This window comes from Zophobas morio, unplaced genomic scaffold (genome assembly GCF_036711695.1).
Source record: "Zophobas morio isolate AGI-343-1 ecotype UQ-CSIRO unplaced genomic scaffold, CSIRO_AGI_Zmor_V1 ptg000006l, whole genome shotgun sequence".
Classification (NCBI taxonomy): Eukaryota; Metazoa; Arthropoda; class Insecta; order Coleoptera; family Tenebrionidae; genus Zophobas; species Zophobas morio.
The window spans coordinates 8,659,535-8,679,846 of NW_026972111.1; the positions used below are offsets into that span (position 1 = coordinate 8,659,535).

General features: G+C 31.3%; 1 protein-coding gene across 6 annotated transcripts; it reads right to left on the reverse strand.

Moving 5' to 3' along the window:
• Window positions 1-338: 338 nt before the first annotated feature.
• Window positions 339-18,222, reverse strand: LOC135123494 (BTB/POZ domain-containing protein 9-like). 6 transcript variants are annotated; one of them, XM_064048195.1, is made up of 12 exons: window positions 18,188-18,222; window positions 17,722-17,881; window positions 17,604-17,663; window positions 17,490-17,556; window positions 5,371-5,627; window positions 5,053-5,317; window positions 4,807-4,993; window positions 4,596-4,743; window positions 3,778-3,899; window positions 1,336-1,376; window positions 1,099-1,289; window positions 339-1,049 (listed from the first exon to the last, which is right to left on the reverse strand). In XM_064048195.1, exons 1-12 carry the CDS (start codon window positions 18,217-18,219, stop codon window positions 1,011-1,013), a joined length of 1,569 nt encoding a protein of 522 aa, XP_063904265.1. In that variant the 5' UTR covers window positions 18,220-18,222; the 3' UTR covers window positions 339-1,010. The 6 variants fall into 6 exon arrangements, with proteins under 6 accessions (XP_063904265.1, XP_063904263.1, XP_063904264.1 ...); XM_064048193.1 differs by having other exon boundaries at window positions 339-1,289; XM_064048194.1 differs by lacking the exon at window positions 5,371-5,627 and adding an exon at window positions 17,172-17,428 and having other exon boundaries at window positions 339-1,289.
• Window positions 18,223-20,312: the final 2,090 nt, after the last annotated feature.

Genomic DNA, 20,312 nt, shown 5'->3' on the forward strand with positions numbered 1-20,312 from the left:
TCTGACCTACCTGTCACTTGCGACGAAATTCCGGAGAGGGACGGATGGTCCGGTGACGGTCTGGAATCTCGCCGATAACGTATGGGGTGGCGGCGTACTTGGGTGCCAAGGTTTGGGTCGACTAGTATCGCTGATATGAGTAAAACGTCTGGTCGACCAAGCTTATGCGGCTAAGTTCACGCCGCCGGGGGTGGCGCCTTCGGTCAGGAGCGGCGGTCGCTCGGGCGCCAGCTCCCTCTCCGGGGGAGGGAGCGCCGGGGTGCTCTAAAGCCGGAGACACGGAATTCAGCTGATGAGCCGCCGCGAAAACTCGAGAATAAGAAATAAAACGGCAAGGAAATTTTAACAATAAATAGGGTTTATTCCATGCCACCAGCTACACGGTCTAAAATAATAAAACTTACGGCTAAATAACATAAATAACTACAAAACGGTTTTACAAACAAGATTAATTAAATGCCCGGCACGGTCGTTCCTCCTGGGCGGCGACTTCCCTCAGGACGGGCTCCTCTTGGCTCTGGGGGCGGCGAACTTGAGATCTGGAAATTTCCCCCCGGCTCTCGCGGTATGCGTCACGGTTTCCGGCCCGCGAAAATTCGCTTCGTTACACACTTTTTCGTAAAAATCGACAGATCCTAGCACGTTTCCACTTTAATGGAAATCTTGTTATCAATAAAATTTGAGTGCCTAATAAATTTTCGTAATTAATTTATTAAGCTGGATTTGTTTAATACAGAAGTGAAGGAAACTCCGTCTAAACATGACTAGACCAATTTTTAACACACTATCTTACAATAAAACTATTATTTCAGGTATTCAGTTTTTATTTCGACAAGACGACAAATGCAGACTCACACTTGCGCGACGATGGTGGTTTATTTTCAATTTTTTCTAGGTGTAGTTTAAGACAAAAGTGATAGAATGATAAAAAAATGTAATGCAGAAATTTACAGATTTGATTGTTTTTAAAACTTAACTTAACTCACAGTTTTGAACTTGGAAGTTCTTAGTTAGAAACATTCAATATTCTCCAAAAAGCCGTTAACTGTCTATTGAGTAAACAATCACTAGAACTGTTAATAAAATGATGGAACTTACCACATTACGAGAAAGTTGACCAATAATTCTAATACAATTGACTATTCTTTTGTTAAAACGGAGCAGTAAGTTTTTGTCTTTTGGAAGTTCAAGTTTTTCCCAGGGCGAGTTGTCTGTGGAAGTTTCTATACTAGATATGGATGTGTGAAATTGCAACGTAACTTTTATCCGTGAAATCATGTATGGTTGATCTAAAACGAAAATGTTATTTTATTTTACAAATAATAGCAAACTTACTTAAGTACAGATGCGTAGTGAATGAACCAGGAGACGTCTCCCTATGTTGATAAATAAGAAAAGTTTGAACACAGATTCTGTCTACAGCACTGGGATAATCTTAATTTATCCCACTGAAATGAGTGAGTTTGATTGTTGTGCAACTATTATTCCAAACACTAATGACAATATATTTTATTTATTTAAATCGATGTTAATAAATCTGGACATTCGACATTCCAGATAAAGTTCTGTACCTAGGTACGTTTCACGTGGGCGAACTATTTGTTACCGGACTCGTGTGATCACAAAACTCAGTTTACCTACATCACACTGTAAGTAAACCTTACATTTACTTTTACCATGTAACTACTTTTGTTCGTTCTGATAAAAAGTGACGAAAGAAACCGTGAAACCTAATTCACTAATCCACATACATAGTTTTTCCAATAATAATTGAAAAAAATTGGTCGAAGGTTATTTCGACACAACTTCCCTTGTCCTTGAAGTATAGTCCAACAATTTCCGATTCTTTGAAAAATTATAGCATTTGATTTTCCGACTTTTGTTTTGTAATCAGCTCTGTTAAGTAAAAACTAGTGCTAGGGCGCTAATTTCAAGGAGGTGCAGCCCGCACAAATGCAAATAATATAAATTTGATTGATTTTGTTTTCTCAAAACAGAGAAAAGGACAATTTAATTATGTATTCTGTATTCTTACATTTTCGAAACAATGCACAGTGGGCCAAAATAAAAAAAAAAACTGACAAAAAATCCATGTACCTATGTTTTAATATTTACAAAATTTGATGCAAACACATTTTAAAAATCACTGATCACGAATTAATAGGCGGACTTAAATTAATAAAAATGGCGGATACAATATGGAACACTTTTCATTAAAAAGTGTTTAAAAACTAAATGAGCGCTATTTTCTTATTCGGCACTAAGCACAAATTTTAAGCTGAATGTACTCTAAATAGAGTCGAGGATCCAAATGGCTTAATTAATTAACCATATAAGGGTGTATTCAGCTTCCAAAATCGGTTATGAACGAAAGATTATATGTATTTGCATTAGCAGAATAATGAGAATTGTGCGACTGCTAAAAAGTGTTTCGTAAATTTAAAGACATAGGTATTTAATTTTAAATTAATATTTTTATGTTGCGACAGAATTTAGAACAAAATTTAAACTATAAAATTACGTAACAGAAATTAATTTAAATCTTCTACGATTGCTGGAACTTCTCAAAAGTTTGAAGAGAAAAACGAAAAATTGAATATTTTCCTTCTCCAACGACTACAACACAATATTTTGAACTTAAATAAATCTTAAACATTCCCTCCAGCAAAAAATTATTATTTTAATAAAAACTTTATTAAAACTACGTTTTCTTATCTATATTTAAGAATTTTACAAATTTTGTAAGTTATTTATTATTCAAACTGAATGTTGATAATTAGATTGATAATATAGCCAAAGCTATATAACAGCAAATGATGTAAATTATAAAAGAGAATATCTTTATTGTGCACAAAAAATTGTCAGTCCATTAAAAAATTAAACAGCTATGTAAAGAATTCCTGACACGGGTTGTAGTTTTGTTTCGGACTGAAGTAGTCACAAACTATTAAAATATACTTTCAACACGACTACGATTATCTGCAAATGTCTAATTTGCCACAACTCAAGGAAACGTAATATTATACTCTGTCAAGAGGATAAATCACACTATTACGTGCACTCGTACTTGTTCCAAATATTAATTTACTTAATCGAAATATGAATTTAAAAAAAAAATTAAGAGCTGCAGTTTTGAACTTTTAGTCATGGTTTCACTAGTTTGACTCACTGTGCAAAGAAGTGAACTGTTCGAAATTTTTGCAAAAAAAAGCTGGACTGAGAACTGAATCCTGGACCTCTCATCTGCAAGGCTAGCGCATTACCACCCCGTCGACGGAAATTTCGTATATTTGTCTAAAGAAATAGACGGATTAAACAATAAACAAATATAATAACAATAATAACAAATAAAGCCAAGATAGATTTGTAAACCACAAGTACAAGAGTACATTAAAGTATTTCATAAAATTTAGGCAATGTTAATTATGGAATATAAAAAGCGGGCGTCATCAAATTGTTGGTGGAGATGATTAGCCAATTACCGTTTTACCATCTAGATGATGTTCTTAACATATATCCAACATTTGACAACAATCAATATAGTAGATTTAGAGATTATCTGTCTTATGAAAATCGACATAGGCGACAAACGACAGACAAACGACAGACAGACGGAAACGGGAGATAACTTTTTTCGTATTCGAGGGATTATGAAACGTCGAGAAAACATGACAGCGGCGAGTCGCCTGCTGAAATCGATTACAATACGTCCTTAACTTACGCTTGGGGAAAAATGAAAATGTAAACATACTATTAGTTCAAATACAAAAATCTTACCTGCATGTTATAACTGTTTCGGAAGTTATCACGTTTGAAGAAGGGCAAACAACTTGGTTATGTATCGTAGGAACATTCCTGCTCATGTAAACTTGAAATTTACAAATTCTGGCTGAAGAAGACTGCAAAAAAATGTATAGCATTATATTTTTAAAGTATTGAGTAGAGAGTAGAATCATAGTTATGTTGGATTTAAAGCTTGGCGAGGTGTTAATGGTCAATTTCTAATTTTGCTATCTATACTATAATCTACCAGTATATTTTACTAATGTTACTCGAAATATGGAGTTCTATTATTGTAGCGTCTCGAGTAACACATAAATTTCATAGTGTCTCTACACATAAAAGTAACGAAGAAAAGTTAAAAACAGCTCCCTAACACGCATACAAGTTTCATTTTTTACGTAAGTACAGTTTTGTGAACTCTTGCTTTACTTATGAAAAATAAATGACTATTTTTCGACAAAATTTGGATCTGACTTACCCGTTTTCATTTTTTAGTTGGCAACAGGGGTTGGGATATTGGTTTTGTTTTTTTAACAATATATACCAGTTACTCGTTAACAAAAAAAGGCAATCGCTTATGAATAAAACAAATGCGTTTTCTTTATAAATTTTTCTACATGAATACCATTTTTTTCCTCTTCTTGACAACAGTAGAAATCACTTTTTTCTTACTTTTTATTTTTATTTTCTCAAGCAAAGCTTTGCCTTAGCATTTAGGCACATATTTCTGTCTTTCTATTTAAAGTAAAAATATTTGCACTTACTTGAATTTAAATTATCTGTTTTTGGTTAATTATTTATTTAACATTTACCTCAAAAATTATTCGAATGTATCTAGCCTTCTGTTGTTCAAAATATAAATTTTGATTATATATGCATTCGTATATACTGTAATCTATAACGTTATGCCACTTTTGTAGATCTGTGGAAATTTCAATCCTGTAACCGACCCACGATTCTCTGCAGATATTTACACATCAGCTAAAAAATTCACTAAGTAAACTTAGGGATAACGTTACCTACCTTATATTCATCGTTATGTGATTGAAGCATTTTACCCCAGCAAGATCTACAGTAATACCGTCTTTATCGTCCTCATTATGATAAGCACCATCTTCCTCGTTTTCAGTCTCTTCAAACAACATTGTGGTATTTAATCCAGAAATTACTTTAACATTATATTCTCCAGTTGCAAGATTTTTTATTACAACTAAAAAAATATACAAGTCTACATTTCTGACTTGTCTCTTAATCAATCCTCGCACTTACACTTTTCAAAAACGTGTCGTTGTGTCTCTTTTGTACCGTTATTTTCAATCGTTGCAAGAACCTTTAGCAGTTTTTCGTTATCTACCACTTTAGACGGCCAAACAACATTCAAGATTTCGTTTCGGGTTAAGCAAGGAAACCGAATACATTCAATAACCAAGCTGTCCAAATCTTCATTAATCTTGCACCAGTTGGCCGCTATCTTAAAAATATCGATTTCTTGAACAGGAAACGCATCTCTTTTCAACAAGTTGACCATAGATTTCTGAAACGAGGAATTGTATGTTTAAGTGTTTCTAGCTATTTTATCCATGTTACTTGTGTGAGAACGTTTAGAAAATCGTGTTCAAACGTTTGTGAAACATGTTCATCGACAAAAGTGTGACATATTTCTTTTAACTTGTCAATGTCGTGTGCATTGGCAACGTTTAAAAGGAAACAAACATTGGATAAATCGACAATGGAAACCATTTTTTCGTTTATAGTCTGTACCAGTGTTTTTAACGAATATTCGTGTGCTAGCTTCAATATATCGGACACATAATTTTCATCTAGTGATGCAATGACAACGGTTCCTGCCACAAATTCAACACGACAATGTATTCAAAATATTTAGTCAAAAGTTTGGGTAACTACCTGTATATATATAATACAGTATTGTTTCAAGAGCCTTTGAAGGCACATTGATTAATTCAATCTGGGTCTGAAAACAGTTTATGGATGTTAATTTTTCATAAAATTTACCTTACTTGTTTTGGGTCTTGCAGTAAAAGAGACTCAAAATATTTGCAACGAGCAGCGAGAACAATCTGAAAATTAAAATTTTATTCGCAAGTTAATTTTTGTTCAAACGAGTGAAAAACCTACCTTGTGCGCATGGATTGTTTTATCGGATAAGATTAGCTGAATATCGGAAAAAGTTTCCTTCAAGTAGTAAGATGACATATCGTCGTAAATTTTCGAAGAATCTGTAATGATTAGTTTTTGTTGTGGTTCTTCTTCGTTTGCCATTTTGGTTGATAGAAATCTAAAAATAATAAATAAGGAAATATTTTCGCAACGGCTGGAAGAAAGTGCTTTGAGCGATTCTAACGTGATTACTAATTAAACTGAAATGTTACCGTTATGCCTTTGGAATTACTTACGCTTATCTATAGATTTCTTAAATTACTGATAAATTGATAAAGACATATTTGAATCAGCTAGAACAAGTGATCTTTATTTGTCAACTGTTGTAATTAAGTACACGCCCTAATTTTAATCCGTCGTACTCTGTGTTTTCATTATTCCATTTTTGATTTATTTTAATAATTAATACTTATGAGTAATTGAAGAGGAAAATAAGCGACGCCATTCTTTTTCACAATTCTGGCGTGTGAGTGTAATAGCCATGATAAGTAAGATAATAAATAACTTCAAAATATGTACCTACTTTACCTAATTGTTTAAGTGAAACGTCCACACGATATTTTTTGACAATATGTTTAAAAAACCTCCTCGAAGCACCCTGATCGACTGATATGTTGAAAACCATTTTAGATATCAACGCAGGTTTCCAACACCTTTCAAAAATATTGTTTCAATAGTGTTTTACATCATTCCTTAACAAAATGTTAACAATTATTCGTCTGTAGTTATGGTTTATTGAAAATCGGTGACTGGAAATGATTTGTAAGCAGTTGTAAAAACTAAAAATTTATTACTAAAATAAAAGTAAGTTTCAATTTCAACACAACTTTTTACTTTAAGTACCTACCATTTAATTAAGGTTCACGTTTTAAATTTTTTGGAAGGAATGATTATATTATTTTATGGATATTATGTAACATGCTTATAAACGCTAAAACAATGTTACTTATAAAAATTTTTAACCAGATTGTGAAAATGTATATTTTTTTATAATAAACCATATTCTTTAAAATATGAAAACATTAACAAAATTTCGCAATGATGTCATCAACTTTTAGTTAATTGCCCAAGCAGCAGACTGTCGTCTAATTCACGTTAATTTTTGGTCATAACTCGTCGGCGACGTCATTCGCCCAAAAAACCACGTGATAATGACGAGATTTTTATGACTTACTTCTGACGTCAATTAATGACGTCAAAAGGCCGTCCTTTCTTGGTCATTTTTTATAGATTATATGATCAATTACATGTAGGTCGTCGTATTCTTTAAAAACTGGCCTTCATAATGCTTAATTATATTTAGAGCAAAAAATACAACGGCTTTATCAGAAATACACCAAAGACAAGTTTTCTCATTCCAATAATTTCTAATAAAATAATTATTTCTGAAAATTTGGTTACTCTGGAAGTGTTATTATTTTGTAAGTACCTGCTTGGCAAATTATAAATAGAACATCTGAGGTTGAGCGTATAAAATAATGAAAAGACCCTACGACACAAACAAGGTCATAAAAATTCTTTGTCCATTGTCCCTAAAACGGTACGAGGTTTTGAAGAATTCCTTCGTCGAATTTTGATTTTATAAAGACGTTTATGAAGTGATGATGAAAAAATTAGAGAGTGATTAATATTTAGTTTTATTAAATTTATTTCATCTAATGAAAAAATAATGCTCAACTTCCGTATTTACCATACAATACATCAGATGTTTGTGGCGTGCATTCGGACTTTCCCTTTTTTCGGTATTTATGTTTATTGCACTTCACAGTGAAGCATTCCAATATTTTCAGTTGGTTCTCAACCACCGAAACTTTCTCGTGTATCCGTTACTCACTCCATTTTTAACGCAGTTTTGTGAAAATTATTGCCATTCAGTGTGGGTTGTACTTATTTACACTAGGTAAGTTAATATCTAATAAAGTAATCATTTTAATTTTTACGTATTTCTGTTATTTTTGATAACTGTACGTAGATAACAAAAGCAGTTTTTTCAGATAAGCTGGAAAGACCACCATTAATCACTGAAGATACTCCCACTGATTATGAAGAACTTACGGTGATTGTTTTTGAAAATGAGGCGCCATAAAATATTGAAAAGCTATGTTATTGCAATTTTTTATGAACTAATGCTAATTAACATAATTTTATTCTAGATTTGAAGCAAATACAAAACACATGTGCGAAACGAAAGAAACGGTAAAGGAACCGAGTGAAAAAATCTCCAACATGGAAACGTCATCAAATCTGACAACTGAAAAAGAAAAGAAAAATAGAAGTTATGCCGCCAAGACCACACCTAAACAAATTTTGACGAATTACAAGATTATCTTTGCCTATTAGAATAAGCAGATTTCTTTGTAAGTTAAAAAAATACAATGAATTCATATAGGTATATACATATATAACATAATATTGGATATTATATACACGTAGATGCCTGTAATACTACGATACTTTTTGGTAACTTACTATACATGGCATATTTCGCTTCATTGTAAAAAGTATTGACAACGAGATTTTCCTGATAGGCTATACGTTTTTGTCAATGCAACCATTTTACGATTATCCGTTAGATTCAAGTAAATTTACCATTTTTAAAATGCAGAATTTGTCTTCTGCTTTAAGCTGTAATTTCTTAAATTTAATAATAGCCAAATACTTGCTTTTGCCCATAGACGAAAAAATTATTTCATTTCCATTAATCCATGCACTCTAACGGGTTTTTCTTTTCAGTGTAATAAATTGAGGCAAACTTAAAAAACTTAGGTTATCAATATGGTTGTTAAAACAGAATTAATTCTTAACGGTACTTTTTTGTGTGTTGGGGACAGTCAACTCGTCGTGAATTAGATAGTTTTTCAGTGCATTTTCAAATCAAGTAACTTCAACAATGCGATTCAATTGTCTTTTCCCTTTATTCTAGATTTTTTTAAACATTTTTTGTAAATAGATTTGTTTGTGTTTTTAAGACTGATTTATAGTTTATTATAGTTTTCTTTTAATATTCTTTGTAACTAAATAGATTTCTTTGTGTTTTTAAAACTCATTTTTCTTTAAATAGCATATTTTATTGCAACGTTTATTTTTGATTATATATTGTATATTATCCTTTTTTTTTTGTTTATACTAATTATACTCGTAATTACCTGTATGTAGATTTGTTTGTGTTCTTAGGAGTGGTTTATATTTAATTTGTTTAATTGACTTATATTTTTTTATTTGTTAATTGAAGTTCATTGTTGGTTGTACAGAATTGTAGTAAATTTAATTTTTGTACACTAATTTGTTTTAACTTTAATTAATATATATTTTGTTTTGGGGTTTACCTGGTGATTATAACGAATTATAATATTTTATATAAGGTAAACAATATACAAATATAACATTATTTCAGCGTTTTATTTATTGCAATTTTTTTTTCTAAAAATCAAAATATAAAAAAACGTCTTAAAATGGACAATAAATGCCGTCTCTAAGACGTCAGTACATCACGTCAATAGTTCGTTACAAAATGACGACTCTAAGACGTCAGTACATCACGTCAATAGTTCGTTAGAAAATGACGTCATCTGGACGAGACATTTGACCGTCATTGGTACGTCAATATCACGTGAAATCTTTGGTCATTATGACGTAATTGATGACCAGTTATTCACGTGAAAAAGACGACATCATGTTGCCTGGGTATAAACGACTAATATTTGTGTTTTTGGTTAAGATGACAACATATTTGAAATTTTATGATACCACATTACATGTACACAAATTTGGAAAACCAATTCCGTGACTACCATTTTCTTATTGGTTTTTTAAGGGCACTCATGTCAAAATTGACAACTGTGTCCGACATACTAACATTGCTGCCAATAATTGAGAACTGCCAACACAAAAATTTGCTTCTATCATCATTAATATAGTCATTTGATCATTTTCAATTGTGATACACACAGCGTAATACTAATATAGTGGATTCATGTATCTTTTTATCACGTGACCAAAAGCTAACGTCCGAACTAAAAACTGTAACTTTGTAGTAATTAGTCAAAAAGATGACAATGGTCATAACGTCAACATAACACAAATGTCTTGTTTTCTCTTCAACTCTGCGTTTAAGGTCTTCAGAGTAATATGTTACAGTTTTGTAATAACTATGAAATACTTTAAGGGCCGGTTGCATAAACGCAAATCAAATTTAATCTCTGATTAAGAACAATTGTAACTATGATAATAACAATCGTTACTATGGAGTTAATCAGAGATTAAATTTGATTTGCGTTTATGCAACCGGCCCTTAAAGTATTTCATAGTTATTACAAAACTGTATTTTTTCGAGATTTAATCTTCGAAACCGTTTGGCGAGTTACGCAACTCGCTAAAAATTTGGAACTATTAACCATGAACCTTCAAGTGGTTTTTCCTCACTTGTTCTAGAGTATTTAAGGAGATTAAAGGACCACCGTTTTCTTTCTCAAGAGCAAAATACTCTATATGGTTGGACACCATGTCCTGGGCACGAGAAAGGTTTGCCCGGCATGTTGTAGACTAAACACGAACAGGAAATAAGATAACAAAACAGAAAATAGGTCAAAGAAACAAGAATACTAACAAGCAACGAACTTTACGAAGAACTGAATAGAAAACTTGAATAGAACAAAAAAAAAACTGCGATTAACCACTCTGAGTAAAACCAAAAATGACAGTGACGTTTGATGAAAAATCGATGAATTATTAACAGTCACTAGATTGACTACATCAGTGCCTGTCGCACTATGTGGACGCACTTATTATGTATTTTGAGTTTTTCTAAATCAAGGAACTTTGTGGAAGAGAATAACTGGCGTAGACCATACTTTGGACTCATTTCGGTAGAATATTATTTGTCTGCCTCTTCGTTTTTATAATCTTTAAAACAAAGATTGCTATGATAGATGCTGTCTGAGCTTGTATGATACTTTGGTCGCGTGTGTAAAAAGATATATGAATCCAACTATAACAGAGTGCATCCCCAATAGTTACTTTCATATTTTTTAGTTTCATGAATTCTCGAGCATGAAAAACAAATCTCCAGTTTCTGTCTATCTGTCTATCGTGTATCATCAGTTCCACTTTTATTACAAGATAATCTCCCTGAAAGTACAAGAACGATATATTGTTGTCAAATTTGGTACATTTCAAGAATATCGTGTAGGTGGTAAAATGATAATGAAAATTTCTCTAATCTTTCCCACTAACAAATCGATAACGTCACCTCAAATTTTTCATTGTAGATATATTTATTATTTAAATTTTATAAAATAGCGTACTACTATAATTGTGGTTTATGAATGCGCCTTAAACTATGGCCCTAGGCATCCAGATTTTGAAAAAAAAAATAATTTCCATGCACTGTGAGTGCTATATTTAATTTTTTCCAAAAAAACGGGATTTAACTGATTGCACGTCACAAGTGAGGGAAATTTGTCTGATACCATGAGAACAATTTTTTTATTATTTTGGGTGGTTTGTCATTTTTTTTATTATTTACAGACGAACACTTTAAAGGTTTACTTATACTTTTAGAAAATGAAATAGGTTAAAATTTCATATATTCAGAAAAGACATTAGAAGCTCGTATAAAATTATATTATTTTCCAAACTATTTGGTCTTTACTGTATGAACTGGTTCAGAATCAGATAAAAACCGCGAGCAGATATCAGATTTTAAAAGTTTAATAAAATTAACTGTCGTTAATACTGAAATTCAACTAACAGCAGTATATTCACAAATGAAATTATGTAATCGTGATATTTATGTTCAAGGTTAGGTACCTACCTGGATCTGAATTATCCCTTAGGATATTTTTTTTTATATTATCCTTGCAATTATACGTCAGCCTATTTCTGTTGTTTCCAAAATGATGCGAGTTTCTTCAGAAAGCAGCTAAACCTAGACAAGTTTACAAAAGCTTTTCGTGACAACTAGGACCTCTTTCTTTAGACACCTCCTCTGATTTTAGGATTTTACCAAATCTGAAACTGTTTTTATTTAGGCATCATCAGCCGAAACAGGCTTACATTTTGACTAGGATTTACTTATTTTATTAAGGTCAAAGATAATCCTTTAATGTACACTATGACATTCCCTGGCAATATAGTGTAAATTTTGGAGAGTAAAATATAATTTTCTAAATTCTTGTGGAATATCTTTGGTCCTTAAAATGTTGTTGCTAAGCATCATTGTTGAAATTAAAGATAACATGTTTTTTATGGCTTCAGTAAAATTTATCTCTAATAAAGTCGTAGAATTTTGGAAATCCATCAAGTTTAAAGGCACCTTCAATAGACGTATAAATAAGTTTATGCAAAATAATATTGCGTAATTGCTAAATTACGAACTGTAGGCCGATTACTTACCAAACCATTTTCATTGGGAGAGATATTTATGCACATACATATTTTTCTTAACTGCCGAAAATTTTGAGAAAATTTGGTTATATTGAAATTTTGCCATAGTTTAATACATATCTGACCTACCTGTCACTTTTTCTTAAAACTGGACAGATCCTAGCACGTTTTCACTTTAACGGAAAACTTCTTGTCAATAAAATTTGAGTAATACCTAAATGTTTGTAATTAATTTATTAAGCTGCATTTGTTTAACACAGAGGTGAAGGAAATTCCGCTGAAACATGACTAGACCAATTTTTAGCACATTATCTTACAACTATTACTTCAGTTATTCAGTTTTTATTTCGACAAGACGGCAAATGTAGATTCAAACTTGCGCGACGATAGTGGTTTATTTTCAATTTTTTCTAGATGTAGTTTATGAAAAAAATGTTAAAATGATAAAAAAAATAATACAGAAATTTACAGATTTAATTGTTATTATAACTTAACTTAACCTAAAGTTTTCAACTTGGAAGTTCTTAATTACAAACATTCAATATCCTCCAAAAACTGTTTGTAGTCGTTTGCAGTCTAGTGAGTAAACAATCATTAGAACTGTTAACAAAATGATGGAACTCACCTTATTAGGAGAAAGTTGACCAATAATTTTTATATCAGTAACTATTCTTTTGTTAAAACCTAGCAGTAAGTTTTTGTCTTTTGGAAGTTCAACTTTTACCCGATGCGACCAGTCGCTAAATGTCTCTATACTAGATATGGATTTGTAAAATTGCAATGTAACCTTTATCCGTGAAATCATGTATGGTTGACCTAAAACGAAAATATTATTTTATTTTACAAATAATAGCAAACTTACTTAAACACAGATGCGTAGTGAATAAACCACGTGTCCCCCTATGTTGATAAATAAGAAAAGTTTGAAAACAGTTTCTGTCTACAGCACTGGGAAAATTTTAACTCAAATGAGTGAGTTTGATTGTTGTTCAACTATTATTCCATACACTAATAAAAATGTTTTTCATTTATTTAAATCGATATTAATAAATCTGGACATTCCAGATAAAATTCTGTACCTAGGTACGTTTCATGTGGGCGAACTAAAATTTGTTTCCGTACTCGTGTGAACACAAAACTTAGTTTACCTACATCACACTGTAAGTAAACTTTACATTTACTTTTAACATGTAACAACTTCTGGTTGTTTTGATGGTAAGGTTACCTAAACATATTTTATTTCTTAAAAAGTGATAAAAGAAACTGTGAAACTTAGTTCACTAGTCCACATACATAGTTTTACCGATAATTGGAAAAAGTTGGTCGAAGGTTATTTCGACAGAACTTCCCTTGTCCTTGAAGTACAGTCAATTAAATCCCGATTCCTTGAAAAATTATAGAATTTGATTTTCCGACTTTTGTTTTGTAATCAGCTCTGTTAATTAAGCAGCCCGCACAAATGCGAATAATATAAATTTGATTGATTTTTGTTTTCTCAAAACAGAGAAAAGGACACATTTAGTTATGTATTCTGTATTCTTACATTTTCGAAACAATACACAGTGGGTCAAAATAAAAAATAAACTGAACAAAAATCCATGTATGTTTTAAAATTTACAAAATTTGGTGGAAATACATTTTCAAAATCACTGATCACGAATTAGTAGGCGGACTTAAATTAATGAAAATAGCGGATCCAATATGGAATATTTTTCATTAAAAAAGTATTTATTTTGAAGAAAAAACTAAATGAGCGCTATTTTCTTATTCGGCACTTAGTACAAATTTCAAGCTGAATATAACCTAAATAGAGTTGAGGATCAAAATGGCTTATTTAATTAACCATACAAGGGTGTGCAGTGTCGAAAATCGGGTATGAACGAAAGATTATATTTGGATTAAGCCGAATAATGAGATTTGTGTGAAGGAATTTTTGCTAAAAAGTGTCTCGTAAATTTGAAGGCATAGGTATTTAATTTTAAATTAATATTTTTATGTTGCGATAGAATTTAGAACAAAATTTAAACTATAAAATTTCGTAACAGAAATTAATTTAAATCTTCTAGGATTACTGGAACTTCTCGAAAGTTTAAAGAGAAAAACGAAAAACATTATTCAACCATTCAGCTTTTATTTGTAAAATATAGTTTCCAATTTTGTAACTCAGTTTCCATATTTTTAGTAATTTAGCATGTAAATTATAAGACGTTTAAGGGGAAATTTGTAAAATATTTTCTTAGAATATTTTCCATGTCCAGCTGCTATAACAAAATCTTTTGAACTTAAATATAATTATTATTTTAATAAAAACTTTATTAAGACTACGTTTTCTTATCTATATTTAAGAATTTTACAAATTTTGTAAGTTATTTTTTATTCAAAGTGAATGTTGATAATTAGATTGATAATACAGCCAACGCAATATAACTGCAAAATATGTAAATTATAAACGAGAATGTCTAATTTGCCACAACTCAAGGAAATGGAATATTATACTTTGTCAAGAGGATAAATCATACTATTACGTGCACTCGTACTTGTTCCAAATATTAATTTACTTAATCGAAATATGAATTAAAAAAAAAATAATTAAGAGCTGCAGTTTTGAACTTTTAGTCAAGGTTTCCCTAGTTTGGCTCACCGTACAAAGACGTGAACTATTCGAGATTTTTGCAAAAATAAGCTGCACTGAGAACTGAATGTTGGACCTCTGATCTGAAAGGCTAGCGCACTACCACTCCGCCGACGGAAATTTCGTATATTTGTCTAAAGAAAAAGAAGGATTAAACAATAAACAAATATAATAATAATAGTAAATAAAATCAAGGTAGATTCGTAAACCACAAGTTCAAGTACAAGGAGTACATTAAAGTATTTCATAAAATTTAGGTAATCTTAATTACGGAATATAATGAACGGACGTTATCAATCGGCTTTGGTGGAGATGATTAGCCAATTAGCGCTTTACCACCTAGATGATGTTTCTAACAAACATCCAACATTTGATAACAATCAATCTAGTAGTTTTAGAGATTATCTGTCTTATGAAAATCGACACAGGGACAAACGACAGACAGACGACAGACAAACTGAAACGGGAGATAACTTTTTTCGTGTTCGAGGGATTATGTAACGTTGAGAAAACATGACAGGAGCAAGTTGCCCGCTGAAATCGATTACAATGCTTACTTAGCTTACGCTTGGGAGAAAAATGAAAATGTAAACATACTATTAGTTCAAAGGGATTTATCTTACCGGCACTCTATATACGTTTCGGGCGTTATCACGTTTGAAGAAGGGTAAACAATTTCTTTATGTATTGTAGGAACATTCCTGCTCATGTAAACTTGAAATTTACAAATTCTGGCTGAAGAGTACTGCAAAGAAATTTATAGCATTATATTTTTAAATTGATGAGAAGATAGTAGGATTTGAATCTTGGCGATGTGCTATTTGCCAATTTCTAATTTTTCTATCTATACTATGATCTACTAGCATATTTTACTAATGTTACTCGAAATATGGAGTTCTATTACTATAGCGTCTCGAGTAACACATACATTTCATGGTATCTTTATTGATAAAAGTAACGAAGAAAAGTTGAAAACAGCCCCATAACAGGCACACAAGTTTCACTTTTTACGTAAATATAGTTTTTTGAACTCTTGCTTCACTTATGAAAAATAAATAGCTATTTTTCAAAAAAATTTGGATCTGACTTACACTCTTTCATTTTTTAGTTGGCAACAAAGCTTGGGATATTGGTTTTGTTTTTTTAACAATATATACCTGTTACTCGTTAACAAAAAAAGGCAATCGCTTATGAATAAAACAAATGCTTTTCCTTTATAAATTTTTCTACATGAATACCATTTTTTCCGCTTCTTGACAACAGTAGAAATCACTTTTTTCTTACTTTTTATTTTTATTTTCTCAAGCAAAGCTTTGCCTTAGCATTAGGGTACATATTTCTGTCTTTCTATTTAAAGTAAAAATATTTGCATTTACTTTAATTTAATTTATCTGTCCTTGGATAATTATTTATTAACATTTACCTTTAATACTATTCGGATGTATCTAGCTCTTTGTTTTTCAAAGTATAAATTTTGTTTATATATACAGTGTACTGTAATCTATAACGTTATGCCACTTTTGTAGATCTGTGGAAATTTCAATCCTGTACCCGACCCATCTATTTCTGCAGATATTTACACATCAGGTAAAAAATTCACTAAGTAAACTTAGGGATAACGTTACCTACCTTATATTCATCGTTATGTGATTGAAGAATTTTACCCCAGCAAGATCTACAGTAATACCGTTTTTATCGTTCTCCATATAAGTACCATCTTTCTCGTTTTTAGTTTCTTCAAACAACATTGTGGTATGTAATCCAGAAATTACTTTAACGTTATATTCTGCTGTAGCAAGATTTTTACCTTCAACTAAAAAAAATTTACAGTCTAGAATTCTGACTTGTTTCTTAATTAATCAGTCTTCGTACTTACACTGTTCAACGATGTGTGGTTGCGTTTCTTTGGTACCGTTCCTTTCAATCGTTGCAATAATATCCAGCACTTTTTCGTTATCTATAACTTTTGATGGCCAAACAACATTTATAATTTCATTTAGCGTTAAGCAAGGAAACCGAACACATTCAATAACCAAGTTGTCCAAGTCTTCGTTAATCTTGCACCAATTGGCCACTATCTTAAAAACATCGATTTCTTGAACAGGAAACGCACCTCTTTTCAACAAGTTGACCATAGATTTCTGAAATGAGGCATCATATGTTCAAGTGTACCTAGCTATTTTAGAGATGTTACTTGTGTGAGAACGTTTAAAAAATCGTATTCAAACGTTTTTGAAACATGTTCATCGATAAAAGTGTGACATTTTTCTTTTAACTCGTCCATGTCATGTGCATTGGCTATGTTTAGAAAGAAAGAAGCATTTGATAAATGCACAATGGAACCCATTTTTTGGTTTATAATTTGTACCAGTGTTTTTAACGAATATTCTTGTACTAGCTTCAATATATCGGACACATAATTTTCATCTGATGATGCGATGACAACGGTCCCTGCCACAAATTCAACACGACAATGTATTCAAAATATTTAGTCAAAAGTTTGGCTAACTACCTGTATAAATGTAATACAGTATTGTTTCAAGAGCCTTTGAAGGCACATTGATTAATTCAATCTGGGTCTGAAAACAGTTTATGGATGTTAATTTTTCCAAAAAATTTGCCTTACTTGTTTTGGGTCTTGCAGTAAAAGAGACTCAAAATATTTGCAACGAGCAGCGAGAACAATCTCAAAATTAAAATTTTATTCGGAACTTAATCTTTTTGAAAACGAGTGAATCCCTTACCTTGTGCGCATGGAGTGTTTTATCGGATAAGATTAGTTGAATGTCGGAAAAAGTTTCCTTCAAGTAATAAGATGACATAACGTCGTAAATTTTCGAAGAATCAGTAATGATTAGTTTTTGTTGCGGTTCTTCTTCGTTTGTCATTTTGGTTGGTAGAAATCTAAAAATATTAAATAAGGACATATTTTCGCAACGGCTGGAAGAAAGTGCTTTGAGCGATTGTAACGTAATTACTGATTAAACTGAAATGTTACCGTTATGCTTTTGGAATTACTTACGCTTATCTATCGATTTCTTAAATTACTGATAAATTGATAAAGACATATTTGAGTCAGCTAGAACAGGTGATCTTTAATTGTCAACTGTTGTAAAATCAACCTAATTGAATCACACCCTAACTTTAATCCGTCGTATTCTGTGTTTTAATTATTCAATTTTTTAATTTAATATAATACTTATGACTTACGAGTTATTGAAGAGGAAAATAAGCGACGCCATTTTTTTCACAATTCTGGTGTGTGAGTGTAATAGCCATGATAAGTAAGATAATAAATAACTTCAAAATATGTACTTTACCTAATTGTTTAAGTGAAACGTCGACCCGATATTTTTTGACAATATGTTTAAATAACCTCCCCGAGGCATTAAAAACAATGTTAGATATCAACGCAGGTTTCCAAGACCTTTTAAAAATATTGTTTCAATAGTCTTTTACATCTTTTTACAACAAAATGTTAACAATTCTTCGTCTATAGTTATGGTTTATTATTGAAAATCGGTGACTGGAAATATTTTGTAAGCAGTTGTAAAAACCAAAAATGTATTACTAAAATAAAAGTAAGTTTCAACTTCAACACAATTTTTACTTACCTTCCATTTAATTAAGGTTGACGTTTTAAATTTTTTGGAAGAAATGAATATATTATTTTATGGTAATATGTAACATGCTTATAAACGCTAAAACAATGTTACTTATAAAAATTTTTAACCAGATTGTAAAAATGTAACACTTAACAACTTTAAAACATGAAAACATTAACAAAATTTCGCAGCATCAAATTTTAGTTAATTGTAAACGACTAATATTTGTGTTTTTGGTTAAGATGACAACATATTTGAAATTTTATGATAGCACATTACATGGTCACAAAGTTTGGAAACCAATTCCGTAGCTGCCATTTTCTTATTGGATTTTTAAGCGTGCTCATGTCAAAATTGACAACTCTGACTGACTAATATTGCTGCCAATAATTCAGAACTACCAACACAAAAATTTGCTTCTATCATCATTAATAGTTATTTGATCATTTTCAACTGTGATTCACACAGCGTAACACTAAAATAGTTGGATTCATGTATCTTTTTACACACGTTACTAAAAGCTAACGTCCGAACTAATAACTGTCACTTTGTAGCAATTAGTCAAAAAGATGACAAAGTTCGTAAGGTCAACATGACAGAAATGACTTGTTTTCTCTTCAACTCTGCGTTTAAGTATTTCACATTTATTCATATTTTCATTATTATTACAAAACTGTATCTATGGGATTTCTTAAACCTACTATTTTTCCACATGTCATAAATTTTCCTGTGGATTTCCATTTTTATATACTCAGGCAGGTCCTTTGTTTTCCAATTGGGCCCTGCGTTTGTTGGACTGGGAAGCCCAGTCTTTCTATTCGAAACCGTTTGGCAAGTTACGTAACTCGCTAAAAATTTGAAACTACGAGTATTAACCATGAACCTTCATATACATACATACTCTATAAGGTTGGCAGTCTTGGGCAGTATCTAGATACTTGTATGTAAATAAAGTATTTAGATACATTTTTGGGTATCCAGTATCTATGTCTAGATAAAATAGAATTTAAGCACAAAATATCTGTATCTAAATACAAAATTAATGGCGCAGATACAGATACATTTTTTTATTTCACTTTTTTTTCTGTAGTTATTAGTTGAGTTATGCTAGTAAGTAATCCACTTATAATAGTGTTCTGTCACCGAAATTTTCATATTTTAAATACCATCATTTCCTACATTGTAGCCTTCAGTATTTATACATCTTTAAATATAATCCTGAGGGGTAATAATAATAATAATAATGTTTATTACACCCAACAGACCAAGGTCTACAAGGATAACATATAAACTCATTTACAATACATGAACAAATAATAACAAAGTAGGTAGGTACATAAACGAATAAAAGTATTCTACAACTAATCCAACACTACAACCGTATACATAGAGAACGTGCTTACTGTCCAAGGGCAGCTAAGCACAAACAACGAAAAGAGGTTATCTTGGCAATAAAAATATCGACTTTTGGTGCAATATTATCGTAACACCGACACATATTATTTAGAGGTGAGTACTGATGCTGATTAGTTCTACAGGCGGTGATTGAAAAAGTGTTAGGGTGACGAGAGTTCAATCGTGGTACGCGGAAATCTATCCTCCTAAGTAAACTACTACACTGGATATATCCGTGTATCAATTTAAACAAGAACATAATGTTGGCAAATATTCTCCTGTTATGAAGTGAATATAACTTAAAGTCTTTCAACAGATTCTCATTTGGATAAGAT

Excerpts from the sequence above, each read along its gene's own strand:
- LOC135123494 (XM_064048193.1), bottom strand. The coding sequence starts at position 18,219 with ATGGCGTCGCTTATTTTCCTCTTCAATAACTC. Across the intron at positions 17,557-17,603 it reads TACTGCAAGACCCAAAACAA|ACCCAGATTGAATTAATCAA; the intron begins GTAAGGCAAATT and ends AACTGTTTTCAG. Across the intron at positions 3,900-4,595 it reads ACATTCGAATAATTTTTGAG|TCTTCTTCAGCCAGAATTTG; the intron begins GTAAATGTTAAA and ends ATTTTTTTGCAG.